General features: G+C 38.8%; 1 protein-coding gene across 1 annotated transcript in view; it reads left to right on the top strand.

Moving 5' to 3' along the window:
- The window catches only part of ppp1r16b (protein phosphatase 1, regulatory subunit 16B), a 120,739-nt gene extending 109,340 nt beyond the window's left edge, over positions 1-11,399 (top strand). The window contains exons 7-11 of the mRNA XM_008285298.1: positions 6,122-6,247; positions 6,344-6,419; positions 6,780-6,909; positions 7,241-7,388; positions 8,134-11,399. Of these exons, the coding sequence (XP_008283520.1) occupies positions 6,122-6,247; positions 6,344-6,419; positions 6,780-6,909; positions 7,241-7,388; positions 8,134-8,607 (954 nt within the window). The 3' untranslated portion in view covers positions 8,608-11,399. The remainder of the gene's footprint in view (positions 1-6,121; positions 6,248-6,343; positions 6,420-6,779; positions 6,910-7,240; positions 7,389-8,133) is intronic.
- Positions 11,400-19,629: the final 8,230 nt, after the last annotated feature.

Consider the following 19,629-nt stretch of genomic DNA (forward strand, 5'->3'; position numbering starts at 1 on the left):
AAAGTTTTCATTTGGCAAAAGGCAAAACAAGAAAGGTACTAAGTTGTTGATGGTTTTGAAAGGTTTTCCTAGTTGACTTATAATCATTTACACAAGCCTTTTGTCAGTTTTAATTATATTAATTTAATATGTATTTTTGGTGACTATGAGAAAACGCGAATTTTAAAATTATGCAAACATTGCTATCAATATACAATGTAACACTGAAAAATAAAATACTGCACCGATTAATGAGCCTTTGAAATATAAATATTACAAGTGCAGGAACCAAACAGGCTGCAGCACCAGCAAAAGCGCTAATTATTCTGAATGTATCGAAACTGACAAATTTCAGCTTACAAGCTCCATGTCCTCAATAAATTATCACAGAAACTGTTGGACACTACCTTTATACTATCATCAGTCTGTTGCTGGCCTGCTGTCCATAAAGACGCCCGGTCTAACGTTTGGTCGACTATTAAGGCACAGCCCTATAAATTTGTGATATTAGGCGACATAAATGAAACTGACTTCACAAAAAATGTTAACTATCATAAATATAAGTGTCAGTTATGATATTTGATCCACCTCTAACTGTAAGGGTCTGGTTATCCAAGCAAAACCACAACCACAAAACCACAACCACAACGTCGATAAAAGAGAAAATATTATCCCAATATTGTGCTCTGTGCTAAAGCCATTGTTTAGTGTTGGCTTGTTAACTGTCCAATAAGTGTGCCAAGCGATGAAAAAATAAAACTCACCATTACAGAGCTGGAAATAAGGCCAAATAATGCCACCATAGCACCATAATACCTAGCAGCTTCAGGAGATGTCACAAACCCCCAGATTATCGGGCATCACAGGTCTGCACCAAGAAGAAAAAAGCAAATGGTGTGTAAATATTCAGTGTGCCATCTTTATTATAGATTCACCTCTTAAAGATTACGTGCTCTGTAATGGTGTCTCGGGAGGCTATTAAACCTTCAAAGCTAATCAGGCGTTTAGAGACTCATTATAATCTTCTTAAAAGCAAATCAGCCGTATGATTTTAAAATGCTTCGTAGATATACAAGCTATTTTGTTGTGAGTGCTAAATACACCTGCAGTCATGATTAAAAAAAACACTGGAATACAATAAACCTGCAGTAATAATAACTACACATAAAACTGAAACAATAATACACAATGGGAATCATAAAAGCTACATTTTGTCATAGCCTGATTAACTGATACAAAACTAGATTGGACATTTACCTAAAATCCATATTAGTGGATGCAATACTACCGGACTGTCTTGTTTGTGTGCTCTGTTGTCTTTTTGTGAAAATTATAGGCCACAGCCAACACCCCTAAATCTGAAAGTTTAATACAGTGAATCACTAGGATTGTTCACTAATCTCTGAGGGATTTTCCATTGACAAACTTATGGAGGCAGAATTATTTATTATTAATGCAGTTGTCACATCTTTCTCTTTCAGAACTGTGCTCTCACTGTTGCATGTAGTAATTAGAGACAACTGAAGCGTGCATGAGAATAAAAACGAAGAAAGGCCTATTTTCTTTATGCTGTATATACTAAATGGGGATGTAAGCCAGCTGTTTTTGTATTATAGAGAGGTATATCTAAAAAAGGGGCCGCTAAACTTGTTTTGTTTAGCAGTTTAGAGCAGTGACGCATTATAAAGTCAAACAGCACCCAAAAAAAAAAGGTGTAATTTCCTGAGTAGGGCGTATAATGTCAGCTGCCTTAATGAAGTCTTTTATTATCTATCAGAGGTTTAGCCACACTGGGGAAACACAGTGACGGATCACCGGATGAAAATAGCTAGGGGATGGTAGTTTCCCAAAATAACCCTGTTAAGCTTTAAAGTCTTACTTCAGATTGTCTGATTGAGCTGCTTGTCCCTTTGCTTTATGCATCCTGTTAATCTTAATTCCAGCATGATGAAGCAAACTAGAGCATGCCTTATTAAAATCGCCAGCAGAAGAGAGGAAGAGACCTGGAACAGGGTGGGAAGTTATGTAAGATTAATCTTTTGTTTTCCAGTGAAATACATTTTGTGTCCCTGTTCTGAAGTGCAGAAACAACCATTTTGATGTTTTGCAATTGCAAATGGTTTCATCGTTCTCCAAGAGGAGAAATATTTTTTTCATGCAAAATGGAAGTTTAGTTTGCTTAAATTTACTTGCAAAAGAAATTATAACAAATAAAATGCACAACAAAAGGTATTGAGGGGGTTAGAAACTGCAAAGCAAAGTCTGTCATTGTGATGAACGCTCACTGTTAAATACCTACTTTCATCCTTGTTTTTGTATTCAAGTCTTCGAATAAACATCTCTAGGTGTTTCACAGGTAATAAAAGAAAAATGCTTAATACTGTCAGGGAGAATAAATTAAGCAAGTTTGGTTTTATATACACAAAAGAAGAAGAAAAAATCATCATGGAACAATGAAAGACATCTTGAAAAAGAATTAGGATAATTTAAAAAGTTAGTTGTAAGGAAAAGTAGTAACCCTAAATGATTTATCAGTCCTTTTAAACACACATGTTGCTCCACATCTTTAGACTGTGAGTGCAAACAAAAGACAAGAGAGCTCCTGTCCCAGCATGCATTGGACAAGATGCAGGGAAACCCACAACAGGTTGGTGGTGATTATAAGGCCTTCCATCAGATGTGAGAGACTTGCATTCTGGGAGGTAGTACAACATCAGGTGTAGCTAGAAAAGCCAATATGGGAGTGACAGTCCCTCCCACACTGGACACAGGGGAAGTCTGATGTGTTTGTCATTTTGGCTTTGTGAATTTCTCTTCTGTGTCTTTGCATTGGAGTTCTGGAAAAGTGTCTATTCAAACCTTGAAAAGTCTGTTTTCAATCTGACTGTTCTGCGACTACAGCTTCTCAGGCCTTCAGGTCTCTGTCTTACATATGTCTCTGTGGGCCCGTTGGGGTCTGCCTGTGGGACATTTCCCTGCACATGTGACCGAGCCAGTGCTCGCTCCACTTGGCTCTTTGTCCTGACAGATGGTGTTCTGGATGTGTTGAATCATGTGGACGGGGTTGAGCTTTCCTCCTTCTTGTTGGGTGAAGAATCCACTTTCTGTGCCATGATATGTGCTTTCAGATCATGATCTGCTGTTGGCCTTAAGCAGAGTGGGTAGCAAATGCTGCACCATCTGTAAAAAGGAAGTCCTGGAGGCATTTCTGCTGAACTTCAGGCATAAAGTTTTTCATCCAACCTGTATACTGTCTGTAGATACAATATATACCTTCTGGGGCTGCTGAGCCGTGATAATTTCGGTGATCCCCTAATGACATTTGAATCAGCCTCAGCTGTACTTTGTGCTAAATAATCAATTCTAACTTGCTAATCTAAGATGGTAAACATGTTCAACTGCTATGCATGCACATCAGGATTACGGTAGTAAAGCTGCATTGAGTGGCAACTGGGACCTCCAAATTTCCAGTATCTGACTTGGGGGAGAAAAGAAGAAAGAAAACGCTACCAGAAGTCAGATTTCCTACGGGGCAACTTCACAAATATCAGCCCTGACTTCCATATTTTTCTTCATTCCTCAAAAAAGCAGCCAATACAGTGTACAATACTTAAGTAAAGCTACTGTGTTAGAGATGTAAACCTTCTGTCTTATTGTTCAATATGTTTTTAATTGATTAAATTGTTAACAACAATTATTCAATTAATGGTTAGTCAATAACAGCCCTGCTCTGTATGTTTATCAATTTTCATGTCTACAAATCTAAAACTTTAAAAAAGGAACTTTTGCATCTTTTTCATTTTTCTGTGTCTTCAGTTATGTGACCTACATATCTGGTGATCAATGCTTACTGTTTGTAGAAAAGCAACAAAGCAAATCTGGAGGCAGCTGTGTTTTCTTTTTTTTTTTTTTTTTCTCCTTATTTTATGCACCAGATGCGTGGGAGGTCGTAAATAAGAAAATTTCAAGTTCCGGCCTTTAAGGTACATCAAATGCAGCTTAGGCATGTCAGCTTGTTGATGTTTGCATTTAATTCAAAGTGACTCCACACAGCAGATCTTTTTTTTTTTTTTTTTAATTAAATAATTCTGCTGTGTATTAGTGATTTACAATAAGCTGTCAAAATGTACATGTTCTACATACATGTAGCAGTGTGCTCCCTTTTCTGATGTATAGAAGACAGATACAGAACAGCTTTTTACTACTGAAACTATTGTAGACCAGTAAAAAAAAAAAAAAAAATGCGTCTTGTAATTACTTTTTGTAGGTCACTGTTATTTCTGCAAATACATTTGCTTTCTTTCACATCTTTGGTTCTCTTGGCCTTTCATATACTGCCTTAGTAGCAATTTACTTCAGTGAGTTGGTAAAGATTTTATACTTTACAAGAAGAACTGCAGTGTCAAGTCCGCACAAGGCTGATTCTGCCAGTTACAGCACATCCTAATCAGCACACACGGATCAATAATCTTGGATCGTATCATGTGTGCATTTCTCTCTCTACGTACCGACAACATAACAGAAAATAACAGAGTACGAGTTGTGGCTTGTAAAGAGCGAGACTGGGTGCATACAAGCCAAACTAAATCACGCATGCGTGAACCACGTTACACAATGATGAATGGGTGAGCACAAACAACCCGTGAGCATTTCAGTCTCTGTGAATTTAATGAAATTGAACTACGTGAAACTGAAATAAATAAACCTGATTTGCAGCATTAGTCTAATTTAATAGCCCCACCTCCTACATCAACTTCACACCCAGAGATTAACATCAGCACTTGCTCAAACTCATTCCCCTGTAGTAAAAAAATATTTTTAAGCTGTTTGTTATTTCAGACCAGTAATGTTCAGACCTTAATATTATTCATCCTCACAGCCAGAGTTTGAGTGGGGTCTGAGGTTATTGACACAGCAACCAAATAATCCTGCCTGAGAAATCATCAGGCTGAAGGGCAAGCACTGCCTTGCCTTCACATTCTATTATTTTTGGGAGCTTTTTTCAGAGATTTGCAGGAAATAAAATGCAGGAAAAGGAAATGTCCAAAGAAAACAGCAACAAAATCTAACGATTGAATCCCAAAGAGGGTTCACAGTTGTATAATCAGACTCATATGCAACATATTTTGTATGAGACTCTGCAGATTCTTTTTTGACTATAAAATATTGAGATGAAACAATTCATTAATTAGGGTATTAGTTGCTATGACAATGGTTAGAGGCAGTTTTAATACTGTTTAAATGTTTCTGTCTTTTTTTTTCTTCTTCTTTTTTTAAAGCCAAATGCCCAAAATTCACTATTTCAGACCTTTGAAATATGAGTACTTCTAGCCTGTAAATAAAATAAGTTTTAGGTCATCTGTGGCTCTGGGAACTTGAGTTGAGCATTTTCCACTATTTTCTAAAACATTATCTAATGAAAATAGTCATATCATGGTCTATGGTTTTACTTTGATGCACAACACAGTTCCCCAAAATGTAGCTCAACAAATGAGACATCTTTAGGATCTCCATTTGAATATAAAATAACTAGCTCTGGATCGGAACATCTGCTGTGTCATATGAATTTCCACTGAGTGGCCTGGTAGCAGGTCAGAGGTTTAAGAGACTGCGACTAGAATTAATATCCTGCCATTATACATTTGATAATAGCGTGTGCACTAATTCACCTTTCATAGCTCTTGTCCCTGCATAATTGTTTCCTGATACAAGTGATTTTGTGACCTGCAGAGTGGGTGGGTGTCTTGAGTCAGCAGAGCCAGTTTTTAGCTGCAGCTGTTCAGTTAACTTTAACTGCAGAAGAGCTATTGGAGCAGGATTCGGCACCGCGTCAGCCTGAACTAATGGCAGGGCCTTTTTATACTGTTGTGGATCTAATTTGACAGAACATTAGCTTGAAAGTGCTCACTGACGTACTCACATCTCCAAACTTTGAAGCAAATAATTATCTGGTTCGAGGGATTTTTGCAGATGTAGTGTCATGTCTTATATGGTCAGCAAATTTAAGTTGTTAATAGATTCTTTGGCATTTACATTGTGGCTTTAGCGTGAAAACCACACTGGATTATATGCATAGAGCAAATCTACAGCAAATCCTTTGCGCTGGAAAAAACGAATCAGTGTTCCTCCTCTGCCCTTATAGCTCCACATCGCAGCAGCAAATGGCTACGTGCAGGCTGCAGAGCTGCTGCTGGAGGGGGGAGCTCGCATGGACCTGAGAGATTCAGATGGATGGCAGCCTCTTCATGCTGCAGCATGCTGGGGTCAGGTAAGGTAAACACAACAGGAAATAGATGAATGCACTCGCATAAGTTTCTGAAACCATTAATGTAATTTGCTGCCACTGTTTTTGTTGCTGCTTCAGATGCATGTGGCAGAGCTGCTGGTGTCTCATGGAGCCAGTCTCAATGCCAAGACCTTCCTCGAGGAGACTCCCATTGGTATATTTATACCCTTTAATCAATATACCTGGTGGGGCATCAAGAAAAATCTCTCATCTCTGCAGGATCTCATTTGCAGCTTGTTCAGTCAATCCAAGTTTAACATCAAGGGTGATTTCCCGCTAAGTGCTGATTTAGATGTTCTTAAAAAGAAAGCTAAATCAGTTTATGCTGTTTTATAACTAAATCGGCTTTTACATTTTTAGCAGTATTGATGATTGGCACATTTCAAGGGAGGTTATAATCCACACCAGTATTACTGTAAGACTTGTAAGAGTGTAGAGAAGCAGTTTCATTGGGGGGTAAAAAAAAAAAAAAAAAAGCTGACATACTGTGCCTTTTTATCCATGTCCCTTTAAGATTTGTGTGAGGATGAGGAGTTCAGAGCCATCCTACTGGATCTGAAACACAAACACGACATTATCATGAAGTCACAGCTCAAACACAAAACCTCACTGTGTAGGCGAACATCCAGTGCAGGAAGTCGTGGGTAAGTGCTGACATCTGCTGGTGCTTTTACAGCTACTACAAAAAACACATTATTTTTAAATAAAGGGAAAAAAGGGTAGCTCAAAGCAGAAATATGACAAAAGATGTGTGCATTGTACTAATAGCTACAACTATATAATGGAAAACCTTCACTGACGGACTACAATGACTATTTAATACAGCTGTCAGTGTAGCGTGCAGATAGTATTGATGACACAATCTTGAAATGTCGAACTGTAACTGTTTAACTTCAAAAGGGCTTTATTTAAGTTTGGTGCTTTGTTATTATTCTAGTTGCTTTATCTTACTGATAACTGCACCTGTGTCCACAGAAAAGTGGTGCGGCGAGCTAGTCTGTCGGACAGACACAACTTATGTCGTAAAGAGTACGAGACAGAGGCCATCGTGTGGAGGGGAGGAAGGGAGGAGGAGGACGAGAAGGAAAAGGAGTCCGATCAGGAGAATAATCAAGTGGTTAATGTAAGATTTCTGATTATTGTGTTTTATTCTTGGGGCTTGTTTTATCAAAATCAGACACATAGTTGTATATTACAGTTCTAAGCTTCTGTTGTTTGGATTTGGTTGATATATTTTTCCATTCACTGTACCTACGCTATCAGATGACATGACTTTGAGATATTTTTAGTGCAGGTACAAGGTTGTTCAGCAACCGAAAGATACTAATTTGTCCTGCTCATCAGCAACCTACATACCAAATTTGGTGTAGGTGTGTCAGAGGTAAAAACAAGGACTTCTTCCAACACTCACGCAGAAGGAAACCCACAGGGGAAAAAATGTGAAATACAATCCTCCACTATCAGTCTATTGTTACTTTTATTTAACCTCAGCATACTTTCTGCAACAAGCTGAAGCATATTATCTACAGATTATCAAAAGGTTTTCAGAGCAATCTAAGAAAACATAATCTAAAATGACCTCATGCTGAAGAAGGTTGCAGAAAAACACACCAAAAAAAAAACTATTTCAGCTTTTTGTTACAAAATACCTCTTGGGATACAAACAGCAACAGTTTCTGAGGGCAGACTTTCTCTTTAATTAAGCAGATAAATTGGCTTTACATCTCATTTTACTTGAACTTGATAGTGGGAGCACCAGATCAAAGATATCTGATCTCCCCTGAACAGAGTCAGGCCTTCATGCATTTAATTATCTAAAAGTGAAGCCTTATAGAGGGATTAAAGTAATCCTTATTGATGTCCTGCAGGTCAAGCCAGTTGTAGCTGTAGAGCTGCCAGACAAGTCCAAGCTGCCCACCATCCTCAAAGACGGCAACAACAAACAGAACGGCCTCATCTCCACGACGACGTCCGTGCCACCACAGCCGCCCTCTAATGGCAACACGCCATCGTCCACTAAGGGCGGTGTCGTCACCACCCAGCCTGTCCCGGAGGAAGCCTGGCCAAGAGAGCGCGCTCAGACTCTGTCGGAGCTGAAGAAACAGAGGGCCGCCGCCAAATTGTTGAATCACCCCTTGTTCAATGGTCACCTTGGTAATGGCTCCACAGACTCCTTCACTGATGCCAAAAGCAACTTGGAGGACCCTCGAATGCCGCTGGTCTCCTCCAATGGCAATGCAGTTTACTACACGCCAGCCAGTGGCGACCCGCCCCTCCTCAAACTGAAACAGCCTCTAGAAGAAGAGCAGCCGAAGGCACGGACCTGCTGCTGCGTGTCATAGCACCGTGATCATGTGACTGGTGACAGAACAGGAAATTCTTGCACAGAGGGAAGCGTTCTATAGAAGGGAGGAGAGGAAGGAAATAGGGAGTATTACCGTCTTTTAACATCCTGTTCCTACCCGACTGTAAACTTCTTCCAGAGAAGATGGAAAACCTGAAGAAGGCTGAAAAACTTCTCCTTGTACCTCCATGTCACATGACTCCTGCTACACTTGGAGACGCCCTACCTAAATGCAGGCATGTTTAAAGTGTAGCAGAGAAAAGGAAAGGAACTGAGCAGTGCCACTTTGTTGCTACTTGGATAAAATCACTTATCATGAGTGGAGTCTCTTTTCAGGACACGACAAATGGATAAAAACAACAAGCTGTTTCAGAGGCCCTACTGTCCCTGTGCACCTTTTTTAAGAATCAATATGGGTAGTTTTTTGGAAGCTTTTCACCTGAGTGACAACAGGTGAAACATCAAAATCAGGAGAGTAGAGAAGATTGCAAGGTACTGCATGTTCATGGGGAAAAAAGCTTTTTTTCACCCTACAAATTGATCATTATTACTCCATTAAACAATATTTCCTCCAGGACAAACTCAAATTGTTGTCAAACCGCAACATTCTGCTGTTTCACCACCTTCTTGTCATTTTTTTTAAATCGGCAGGACGGCCATCCTGGAGCGGTCCAGATATATTGTATTACACCATGTAGTACTACATGTAGCAAAAAGAAATCTGTGACGACATTTTTGAAACGCTGCCTGCAAACGTAAAGGGAAGGAATGCCATAAAACAGTGTTAAAATATTCAAGAAGTGTACTTCTACAGTGAGAGGTAACAGGAAAGAGTAAAAAAAGTACTGCACGAGTGTTTGAAACTGTCACTATATTCTGTCAACTATACTTCACCTCACAGTCCTCTCATATCAAACCTAAACTGACAGGTCATGCTTTGTGTTTTTTGTATAATCCACTTTGTGCTCACTCGTATAGATGATTTAAGCAAACATGGTTGAAAATTACTGTACATTTCTTTATTTATAAAAATTTATGTAATGTAAAAAAAAAAAAAAAAAGAGTAATGGTTCCGAAAGTTGAGTGTATTTATTATTTGGATGGTGTGTGGAGAGTGTGAATGCAATATGATGTTGATGACTAGCTGGAAGAATCTTTCCAGCCAAGCACCTTCTGACGTAGAAAAATCGTTCAAATGATAGAGTGAAGTAAGGGTTACTGTCTGCTATATGTTCATGTGATTTTAAAATACAAACCATCCCATTGGGATGGATTCATATTTGTGTCACTACAAATAACAATGTTATTTGTTCATGTTGTTTTCTTCCCCCTGGTGGCCAATGTGGCTTCTCCCAGTCACTGTATTTGTTTTATTAACAGAAATTGTAAATGTGATGTAATGAATTACTGTAAGTGTAGTTTTCAGAAGATACACAAAAACGCAATGCCTCATTTAAAAAAAAAAAAAAAAAACCTCAGTCCTCACACGGATTTGGTATGTAGCGAGCCCATACAATTCTATAAGGTATCTTTGATTGGATCATGTGTTCAACAGGAAATATACACTTGTCAGTCTGAAAACAAGTAGTTTCTCTGCTGATGAAGAGAATAGTTTGACATTTTTGGAAATCCCTATTGACAGACTTGGATGAGAAAGTCGAAAATATGCATGTCCCTCATGTTTTTACTCTTTATGTTAAGCTAAGATAACCAGCTGTAGCTTTATATTGAACAACGATGAGCATGATTTATTGTCAAGCTTCTCATCCAACTCTTAACAAATAAATGAAAAATCGGATTTCCAAAAACATCGAACTATTCCTTCAGTCTAACAACAGCTTCTCTCATCTTGTGAGTGCCAAAGAGTCTTCCGTGAGTTAAAAAAAAAAAAAAAAAAGATTATATGGACATTTCAAAAGTTTGGAGGAAGACTTTCTTTGCCGTTACAGAGATTTGTTTGTGTCTGATGACCAACCCTTTTGACAATATGATTTCCCACGATGCCATTCTGTCACACTCGACCCCCACATCAACTGTACAGTGTCAAATATTTGTACAGATGAGTTTGTAAATATGTTTGTATTAGTATCCCTTTCTCTGTTCCCATGACTTGCATTTACATGTGTGTGTTGTTACTGTTGAGAAACATATAGGAAGATACAGTTACCCATACTGATGAACAGTGTAAGCAGACTTTTGGTTGCAAAGGGGGGAAACTGTGAGATGGCACAGACCCCCTGCAAAGTCCTGTACACCCAGGTGTCTTTCCTCCCTACTGTTCAGAAGCCAGTCTCTGTTCTTCATTCAAAACTGAACAATGAAATATTTCTATACAAAAAGGAAACAGTTCTCTTTTTTTTTTTTAGCTCAATTTGAGGAAGTACAAATTAAGTCGAAGTGTTTGCCATTTCCCAATTAGATTTTTTTCTCTACTTTGTAGGAACTAAGGCAGTGACATCATCTTATGAGACAGCTGAAATTTACATTCGAGCTGGTGCAAGCTATTTAAATTCAACTCTGTTTCCTTATTAATGAAGTTCAATCAAACTGAATTGTAACTTTGAACTAGAACCTGGTTAGCATAATTCAGAAAAGGAAGAGTCGCCTGTTTAAAAAGTAGCCTGTGTTGTCATGTTATACATAGATCAAGGCTCGCGTTTGACTGCAAGCCTCGTTGTCTATACAGATAAGATTATACAAACAGAAAACTACTGATTTTGTTATTACTGGAATATATTGATGGTTGCATTAACATATTTTGAATAAATTGTATATTTTGAGAATTTTAAATTGTCTCTTCTGAGTTAGTAAAACTCCTTTGTTGTCAGATATGCTGAATTTCAACTTTAACTCAGGTGCCTGCACCACATGGACATGAGTAGAAATGCAGGACGATTTTTTACTTTTCTGTTTAATCACTATACATATTTATATATTTTGAATTGTTGGATAAAAAAATACGATTTGCATTAGATGCTGGAAAACAGCATTTTTTAAACAATTTTTTTGTCATTTCATACTGATTACTTGCATGGTTAGAAAAACAAAATTATTATTATATCTACTGATGCTCATTTTTAAAAGCTCCATTATTTTCTTAAAAATACATTTAGTTAAATATGCCATTTTCCATTTACATTTCCATGCAATATCAAGGCCCTTACAGTTAATGTCACCCTGCGACGCCTGCTTTGTTTGCCTTATTTCTACAGCTCCTTTTTGTTCAGAGACTGAACCGTCCTTCATCACACAGCTGTCAGGGTCTTGGCCCAACGTCAGCTGCTTCCTTCAGTAATTTTTTTTGGTGTTTTCTGTTTCTCAACTTCCCCTCTTTCAGTGGCTGTGAGGTTAGCAGGGGTCAATATTTCTGCAGGCGACACATAGCATTTGTTTGTTGCTCAGTTACAAGAACAGTTGGGTTACAGAGACAACAAAAGAAGACAGTTTGGAGACAGCGCTGGTATATTTTATGTTTCTCAGCCTATTTTGAGCCATGACCACTTTCAGCCTTTGCTTAATAACAGTTTATGTAGAAGACAGCAGTCACTGGCTAGCCTAGCTGCTTATTCATCACTGTCTCTGTGGTTTTGCTGCTGGTTTTAAAGGACTGCCCTCTTGGCATGGATATAGATGTCTAGGTTGTCTTTTAGAGAACCTTATCAGTATTTACAGAACATTACACGCTCATAAAATAGGATCTATTGGCTAATATCAGTTTATGACTTTGAAAAACAAACAAGAACTACAAACAGGAGATAATTTGTCAAACATCTATGTCAGGTTTACAGTCCTTGATGTGTCTTGAGCAAATCTTAGGCGAAATCACCAATTCATCTGAAGCTCCCTCTGGCCACAGTCAGTATGTCTAAGGCATATAGACACAAAGGAGGACAATGGTGCTGAAAACACATGATCCAGACTGCATTAACCTCCTCTGTGTTGCCTGGCTTTGCTATTGTGCCTTAGCTATACTGAGTGCGGGCCAGCTGGCTCCAGTCCCAGTCCTTCAGTCCTCTTCACTGAAGGGCAAAGTGGATCGTTTCCAGAAAGAGCATACAGACACATACTGACCACTCAGCTGGTTGCATAAATGGAGGGATGCTGAAAGAAAGCACCAAGAAACCGTTGTGAATGTGGAGCGTAAATCAAGAAAATGAACCAATGCCAGGAGTTGATCGGACGCTGACCACGCGATCGAAGAAGAAACGTACGCATTGAAGGACAGGAGGCTTGCAGATAAAGGCCTGAAAGTGGGCCTGTGCTGGGAGGAGGCCACAGCTTTTGACCATCCTGCCAGTTTGTCAGAGGACTGATAGAAGAGCTGCACAAAGAGAATGGATGGCAGGATTGCTCAATAGGTCAGAATGTTTGCACGGTTCCCAGGATCTGTTGGACTTAACAGGGCCTCAGTCTCTTATTGGACCTGAATTTAAGATATCTAAGTAGGATGAGCTGATGTCTGTCTAGATGACAATAATAAAATGGGTATAGTGTCTGAAGGATTTGCACTTGGAAGAGAGATCAAAATCTCACTCAGAAAAAAACTGCAGCATTTCAGTGCGACAGCCACTGACGTTTATCTTGTGCTAAAAATATAATGGAAGTTGTTATGATAATATTAGTTACATTTGCCATTTTTAGACATGAGATTGGGCTGTATGTATTGCTTTGGTTAAAAAAAAAACAACAAAAAACAACAGTATATCTCAGCCACTACTGGATCAGTTGCTATGAAATTAAGTGCAGATATTCATGGTGCTCAGATGATGAATCCTACTGACTTTACTGATCCTGACTGGGACTTGAACTCTGGTATTAGCTTCTCTCCATTGGCTTCCTGTAAAATCAAGGATCCAATTTAAAATCCTGCTTCTAACAAAAGTCTTCATGATCAGGCTCCATAGTATCTTAAAGACCTTATTGTTCCATATTATCCTAACAGAGCCCTTCGCTCTCAGACTGCAGGTCTACTGGTGGTTCCCAGAGTTTCTAGAAGCAGAATGGGAGGCAGAGCCTTCAGTTATCAGGCACCTGTCTTATGGAATCAGCTCCCAGTTTGGGTTCGGGAGGCGGACACCCTCTCTACCTTTAAGATTAGGTTAAAAACGTTCCTGTTTGATAAAGCTCATAGTTAGGGCTGCTCGGAGTCATCTGAGCTGTCCCTTAGTGATGCTGCTATAGGTTTAGAATGCCGGGGGATTCCCATGATGCACAGGGCCTCTCTCCTCTCCTCTCCTCTCCTCTCCTCTCCTCTCCTCTTTATATATATACATATGTGTGTGTATGTATGTATATGTTTCTATAGTTGCCTATCACCATTACATATGACTAACTCTGTGACTCCCCCCGAGGTTCTCCTGCGCCTGCTCTCTCTGTGGATGTCTCTGGATCTGGAGCTCCTGAACTACAGCCGCTGGCCTCACCTTCTGTATCCTGCTGCCCCTACCATGATGCCTCCTGTTACAAAAGGACAATAACTTCTAATAACTTGTTTAACTGTAAACTACATTGTATAATTCATCCTACATTCACCCAACCGGTCGAGGCAGATGGCCGTCCCTCCCTGAGCCTGGTTCTGTTGGAGGTTTTTTTTCCCCTGCGGGGGTTTTTGGTTCCTTCCAACTGTTGCGGACTGCTTTCGGACTGCTGAAGCTTATAGGGAATCCAGATGTTTTGGATTGTTGGGTGTTTCTGTTTCTGCCTTTGTTAAGCTCTATGAGATGACTTGTTGTTGTAAATATGCGCTATACAAATAAAATTGAATTGAAAATTGAATTAATCATCATACTTGGAGTAAAGCACCAGAGTGTGAACATTTTGGCATGCTAACATTAGAATTTAGTTCAAAGTTCATGTTAACACATCATCAGTTCACCAAGTCAATGAACAATGAGTCACTGAGGTGAGACGAACCACTGCAGGGTCCCACCAGCTGCAGTCATGACACACACCACAGCCCCACAAGCCTCAATCAAGCTTTAAGTAAAGAAGGAAATGTTACAGTCCCCAGATCATTTCAAATGGCTTGTTTCAAAAAACCTGATTCACTGGTTTTCAGAACGTCATTAGAGCTGCAACACGTTTTCCTTCGACAGCAAATGCCCACCTATAAAGACACAATCACAAGGAAACTCTCATCTGCAGTTAAAACACTGACTGTGTACACTGAAAACTGATGAAACACAAAATCTAAATAATTTTAAATCATAGGAAGGATTACAGATGAACACAAATGATGTGTGTTTTCCAAAGCTTTACTTGGCATACTGAGGAAAGACTGCCAGACTGATTATGAAACCTATCAGGCGGGGTAGACTGACAGCATGCTGACTGCATTACACTATTCAGAGAGCATTAAAGTGGAACCTGGGAGTTATGAGTAAAAAACAGCTGATTTGTTGAGCAAGACACAGTCATAACTGATTCATTGTTAAACTAGACTCCCATGATATGGTATTTTTGAAAAAAGTGACCTTTGACCTCTAGTGGAGCTATTTTTGCACTGATTGACCCCAGAGGCTAAGCATTCTGAAGAGAGACCATTCTTAGCTCACTTGTAAAATATCAACTTGTTAGACCTTAGCTTTCGAGCAAGAGACTGTTCACAGACACACAGAAAGATGGACACACAAATGGTGACTGAAAAAAATGCAGAGCACATGTGCAATGTAAATGCAGTCTGATTCAACATTCGAAACTACAGTTTCAGTTATGACCATAGCACATACATTATTGATGCACTAAAGTACTTAACTAAAATAGAACATACACTTCACCAACAATGTTCCCTATATCAGTGGATGGTCCAAGATCTCCAAGAGTCAGTATGTTTTATATTTTAAATGCTGTTTTGTATTTGCACTCTACAACTTTAAAACATTGGATTGTGTTGAAAAAGTGAATGAACCACTCATTTCCTGAGCAAGAAACAACCAAATTAACATGCAGCTAAATGTAATTAAAAGGTCCCCTGCGTAAGATTTACAGAGATCTATGAGCAGAAATTGAATATTCTAGTTCTCATTAGTGTATAATGAAAATCATACTTGTGTTTCTGTTACTGTAGAATGAGTCCTTTACAGCTACCAAACATTAGCTCTAGAGAAGGCCTTTTGCATTTTCAGAAGCCACTATAGGCTAACCTACACCAGGGGTTTTCAAGCATATTACTCAGAGTCAGAGCTCCAGAATGATCATCAGTAGCAAATTGTTTGGTAACGATTTAGCTGGCAGATTTTGATGTTTTCCCCTTACTAATAAGAACATTCAATCAACTCACAAATTACTTTTTAAAAGTAACATACATGAAGTTCAAGACAGTCAAAATGCAATCAAGCATAGTGGTAGAAATGCCATCATTTGCCTGCAATCAGAAGTGTGACCCTGATTACACCACAAATATCACATCTCCTGTGATTGGGCAGGAACGAAACCGAGGCAGACACGACTCCGACAGTTGGTCCATATTTATTTCTGACGCAGATATATTTTAACATTTACACAGGCGATAAAAACAAGTATACAGAAGAAATCAAGACTCATCCTGTTTCTGCAGTGTAGGAGCCAATGGTGTAACTTTGATTCACAAACACATCAGCAGCAACACACAGTGCTCTCTTCAGCGGTTAGTCAGCATGACAAAAATGTCAATGATACGGGAAAAAAATGCACTTTAAAATTGCACTAATCTGTCATTAGGTTTGTTGTGAATATTCTTCAGTCATTATCAATGGAGAATTCATTTTAAAATAGATATGTTAATATTTATAATGTGAAGTGTGGGCTGGGTCTACTTGACTTGCCATTTGGTCAGTATATGGATCGAAGTCCAGACACTCAGAACATCTTACCAATATGCTTGGAAAGTCACGGTGAGGTTGAATTTTATAGTGATTTCTGCTTAACTATTTCTGATTAGCCTGAAATTTTTAATACCATAAAATATAGATATTTATAAAGATATCTGTGAAATTATAGATTGATATATTGAATACCCAGGCTTTTTTCACGTATTGAAGTTTGAGGTTGTGTTTGAATGAAAATATCTTAGGAACTATAACATAAGCTTAAAATTGGTTGGCCTATCATGGCTATATCGGTAACAGTCTATACGTTGTTTGATTTACCTAACAATGAAAACTTATTTTACAGAACATAATGCAGAAAGGGATGCTTGGGGTAATTACGAAACACACTGTTTCCAATACTCTTCGCACTGTCTGCAGCACATGTAGCAGAGTGCCTATCACAGCTGAGCAGACAGTGGTGCAGAGCCAAGCTTCATCACTTTTTTAAACACAGTACTGGAAGCTTTATAAACAATGACCCTATCATTTTCACTTTTTAGTGTAACTAACATCTTATTTAAAGAATATCAGGGAATCGGAATTTCTTACTCCGTAAAGCTCAGTATTGGCCCCAACAATCCAGGATTAGTTGGACTCTAGTAATCTCTTATACTAACTAGAGAGGGGAAACCCAAAGGCCAAGGCTAAATTCAAACTTAGAGTATGCAAAGCTGGTGCAACCAGTTTTAACAATTATACTAATCTTGACTTCTAAAAATCTGTAGCTTTTCAGTCTAATTTAGTCCAGTTTTACCCTACATGTCTAAATGTCTGGGTTAGGGTTAAAAATAAACAATCAACAAAAACTTTATATCAACCTAATGTTCATTGAGTGTAAAGTTATGAATTCAACCTAAAACATGAAATATTTGTGGGAAGCGTTACAGTCACTTTTTCCATTTCATTCTCTGCTCTACTGCAAGTGTGAGACTGCTCTGCCTTCAGCTCCTGTCTAACCAGTGTGAACCTCTTCTGCTATTTTCTCTGTGGGAAGCAGCAGAAAAAGTTCACAGAACAATACATGGTTTGTTCTCAGACATGTTGGTGTTAATTTATAACATCCAGCAATGTCCCCCGCTGGAAAATTGATGTTTCATTCTTACCTACTTAAAAGGGCCATCAAACCACGAATGTGACGAGGGGTTTAAAATGAACAGCAACATATTTTTAAATCAGCCCACGTGTTGATTTTGTGGCTTTGCTGTGAAAAGGTCAGGGGCTCCACAGCTGCACCGACTGTCACCCAATTTTCATGGCTTCCTGCCAACATCGTACCCTCTTTATCTCACCTCCTACTCACTCTCACTCTTTACTTTCAGCATTTTACAATGCTAGTGTGCACATGTGCATGTTTTTTCCTGTTTAAGAACAAAGTGCTAATTTGACAGGAGAGCATTAGCCTCTTTTACATCTGATGCAGCAGATCGTGTTTATCGCATGACTAAATATTGAACATAGACCTGTATCAGCATTCTCTGATTATTCTAAGACAATTTAGGGAAGTATGCTTCACTTTTTTTTTTTTTAAATGAAAGCAGTTGCAAAGTTGATATCTGATCTTGTGCTTTCCCACCACTTCCTTTTTAGGCTTGTGCTTTTGTTGAAATTTTAGTCTGTTTTTGCATGGAAATTCACATGAGAAACACAAAAGGTAGAACAGAGAAGAGGAAAGTCCAGAATAGAGAAAGGTCTGTGGCTTCCCCTGACGTCTCGCTCAAAATGTTGATGCAGCACATGCAACCTATAAAAACCAACATTTTCACAGTTGCATTTCCTGTCTTTATTCATTCTGTTGGCCGTGGTCTACAGCCATATCTCTCCCTTAAGTCTAATGTAATGCAATACAACTGATCTGTCATAACGTTTTATTACGCCTATGATATGCTTTGTTTTAGCATTGAAATTACAGCTAATGAAGCTGCTTTACTTGACTGGTTTGTACTAGTATTCTGGCTCCCTCATTCATGTGAAATAGTGAATGTGAATCACTGCACAATGTGATAAAATAAAAGCACCACCTCACACACTGGCAGGAACATTGGATGAACCAAAAATATAATCTAGGTTACCACCCGATGAGGCGCAGCTCGGATGGAAACCTCATCTATTGAGCTGGCAGGGCCATGGATAAGTTATCTCCAAACCTAAAGTGCACTTCTACAAGTGTTTTACAAAGTACTCTACAATGTGTTTCTCATTCACCCATAAATACACTCACAGCAAATTGACCACCATGCACCTGCCATTGGGTTCACTGACCGTCTGGCACATGAAGGGGCCAGAGATCAAACCATCACACTTGCAATTATTGAACAACATCACTTGAGCCCAAAAGCTACAGTTTTCTTTAGAGATCTACCTTATGCTGCTATCAATCTGTCTGTCATTGACCCATTTACAAAGAAGACATTTAACTACAGTTTCACCATTAGACTGTCAATTGAATTAATTGATTAATTAATTGAATTTCCCTTCTGGGATAAATAAAGTATTTTTCATTTCATTTCATTTCATTCAACACATTCATATAGTTCGTCTGTGTGCCTGTCGTTCAGGGTGCAAATGAAAATGTTGGATTCAACAACTCTTTTTAAAAAATATATGTATATATTTCTTTTTTGCCTTTATTTAGAGCCGTACAGATAGACAGGAGAGGGGGGAGAAGAATGGGGAGAGACCTGCAACAAAGGGTCGTGAGCGGGAGTTTAACACAATAAACCTGGGCATAAGAAATTACAGTACTGTTGCAACAATTAACATAGATCACAAAAACAGACTACTACAAAAGTACACAACGAGCAGCTGAGAAACTTGTTAATGCATTTATAACCTCTAGGCTGGACTATTGTAATTCTTTATTATCAGGATGTCCTAATAGTTCTCTTAAAAACCTTCAGCTTATACAGAATGCTGCAGCCACAGTTTTGACAGGAACCAATAAAAGAGATCATATTTCTCCAGTATTAGCTTCTCTCCATTGGCTTCCTGTAAAATCAAGGATCCAATTTAAAATCCTGCTTCTAACACATAAAAGTCTTAATGATCAAGCTCCATCATATCTTAAAGACCTTATCGTTCCACATCATCCTAACAGAGCCCTTCGCTCTCAGACTGAAGGTGGTTCCCAGAGTTTCTAGAAGCAGAATAGGAGGCAGAGCCTTCAGTTATCAGGC

The sequence above is a fragment of the Stegastes partitus genome, unplaced genomic scaffold, assembly GCF_000690725.1.
Source record: "Stegastes partitus isolate 25-593 unplaced genomic scaffold, Stegastes_partitus-1.0.2 Scaffold395, whole genome shotgun sequence".
Classification (NCBI taxonomy): Eukaryota; Metazoa; Chordata; class Actinopteri; family Pomacentridae; genus Stegastes; species Stegastes partitus.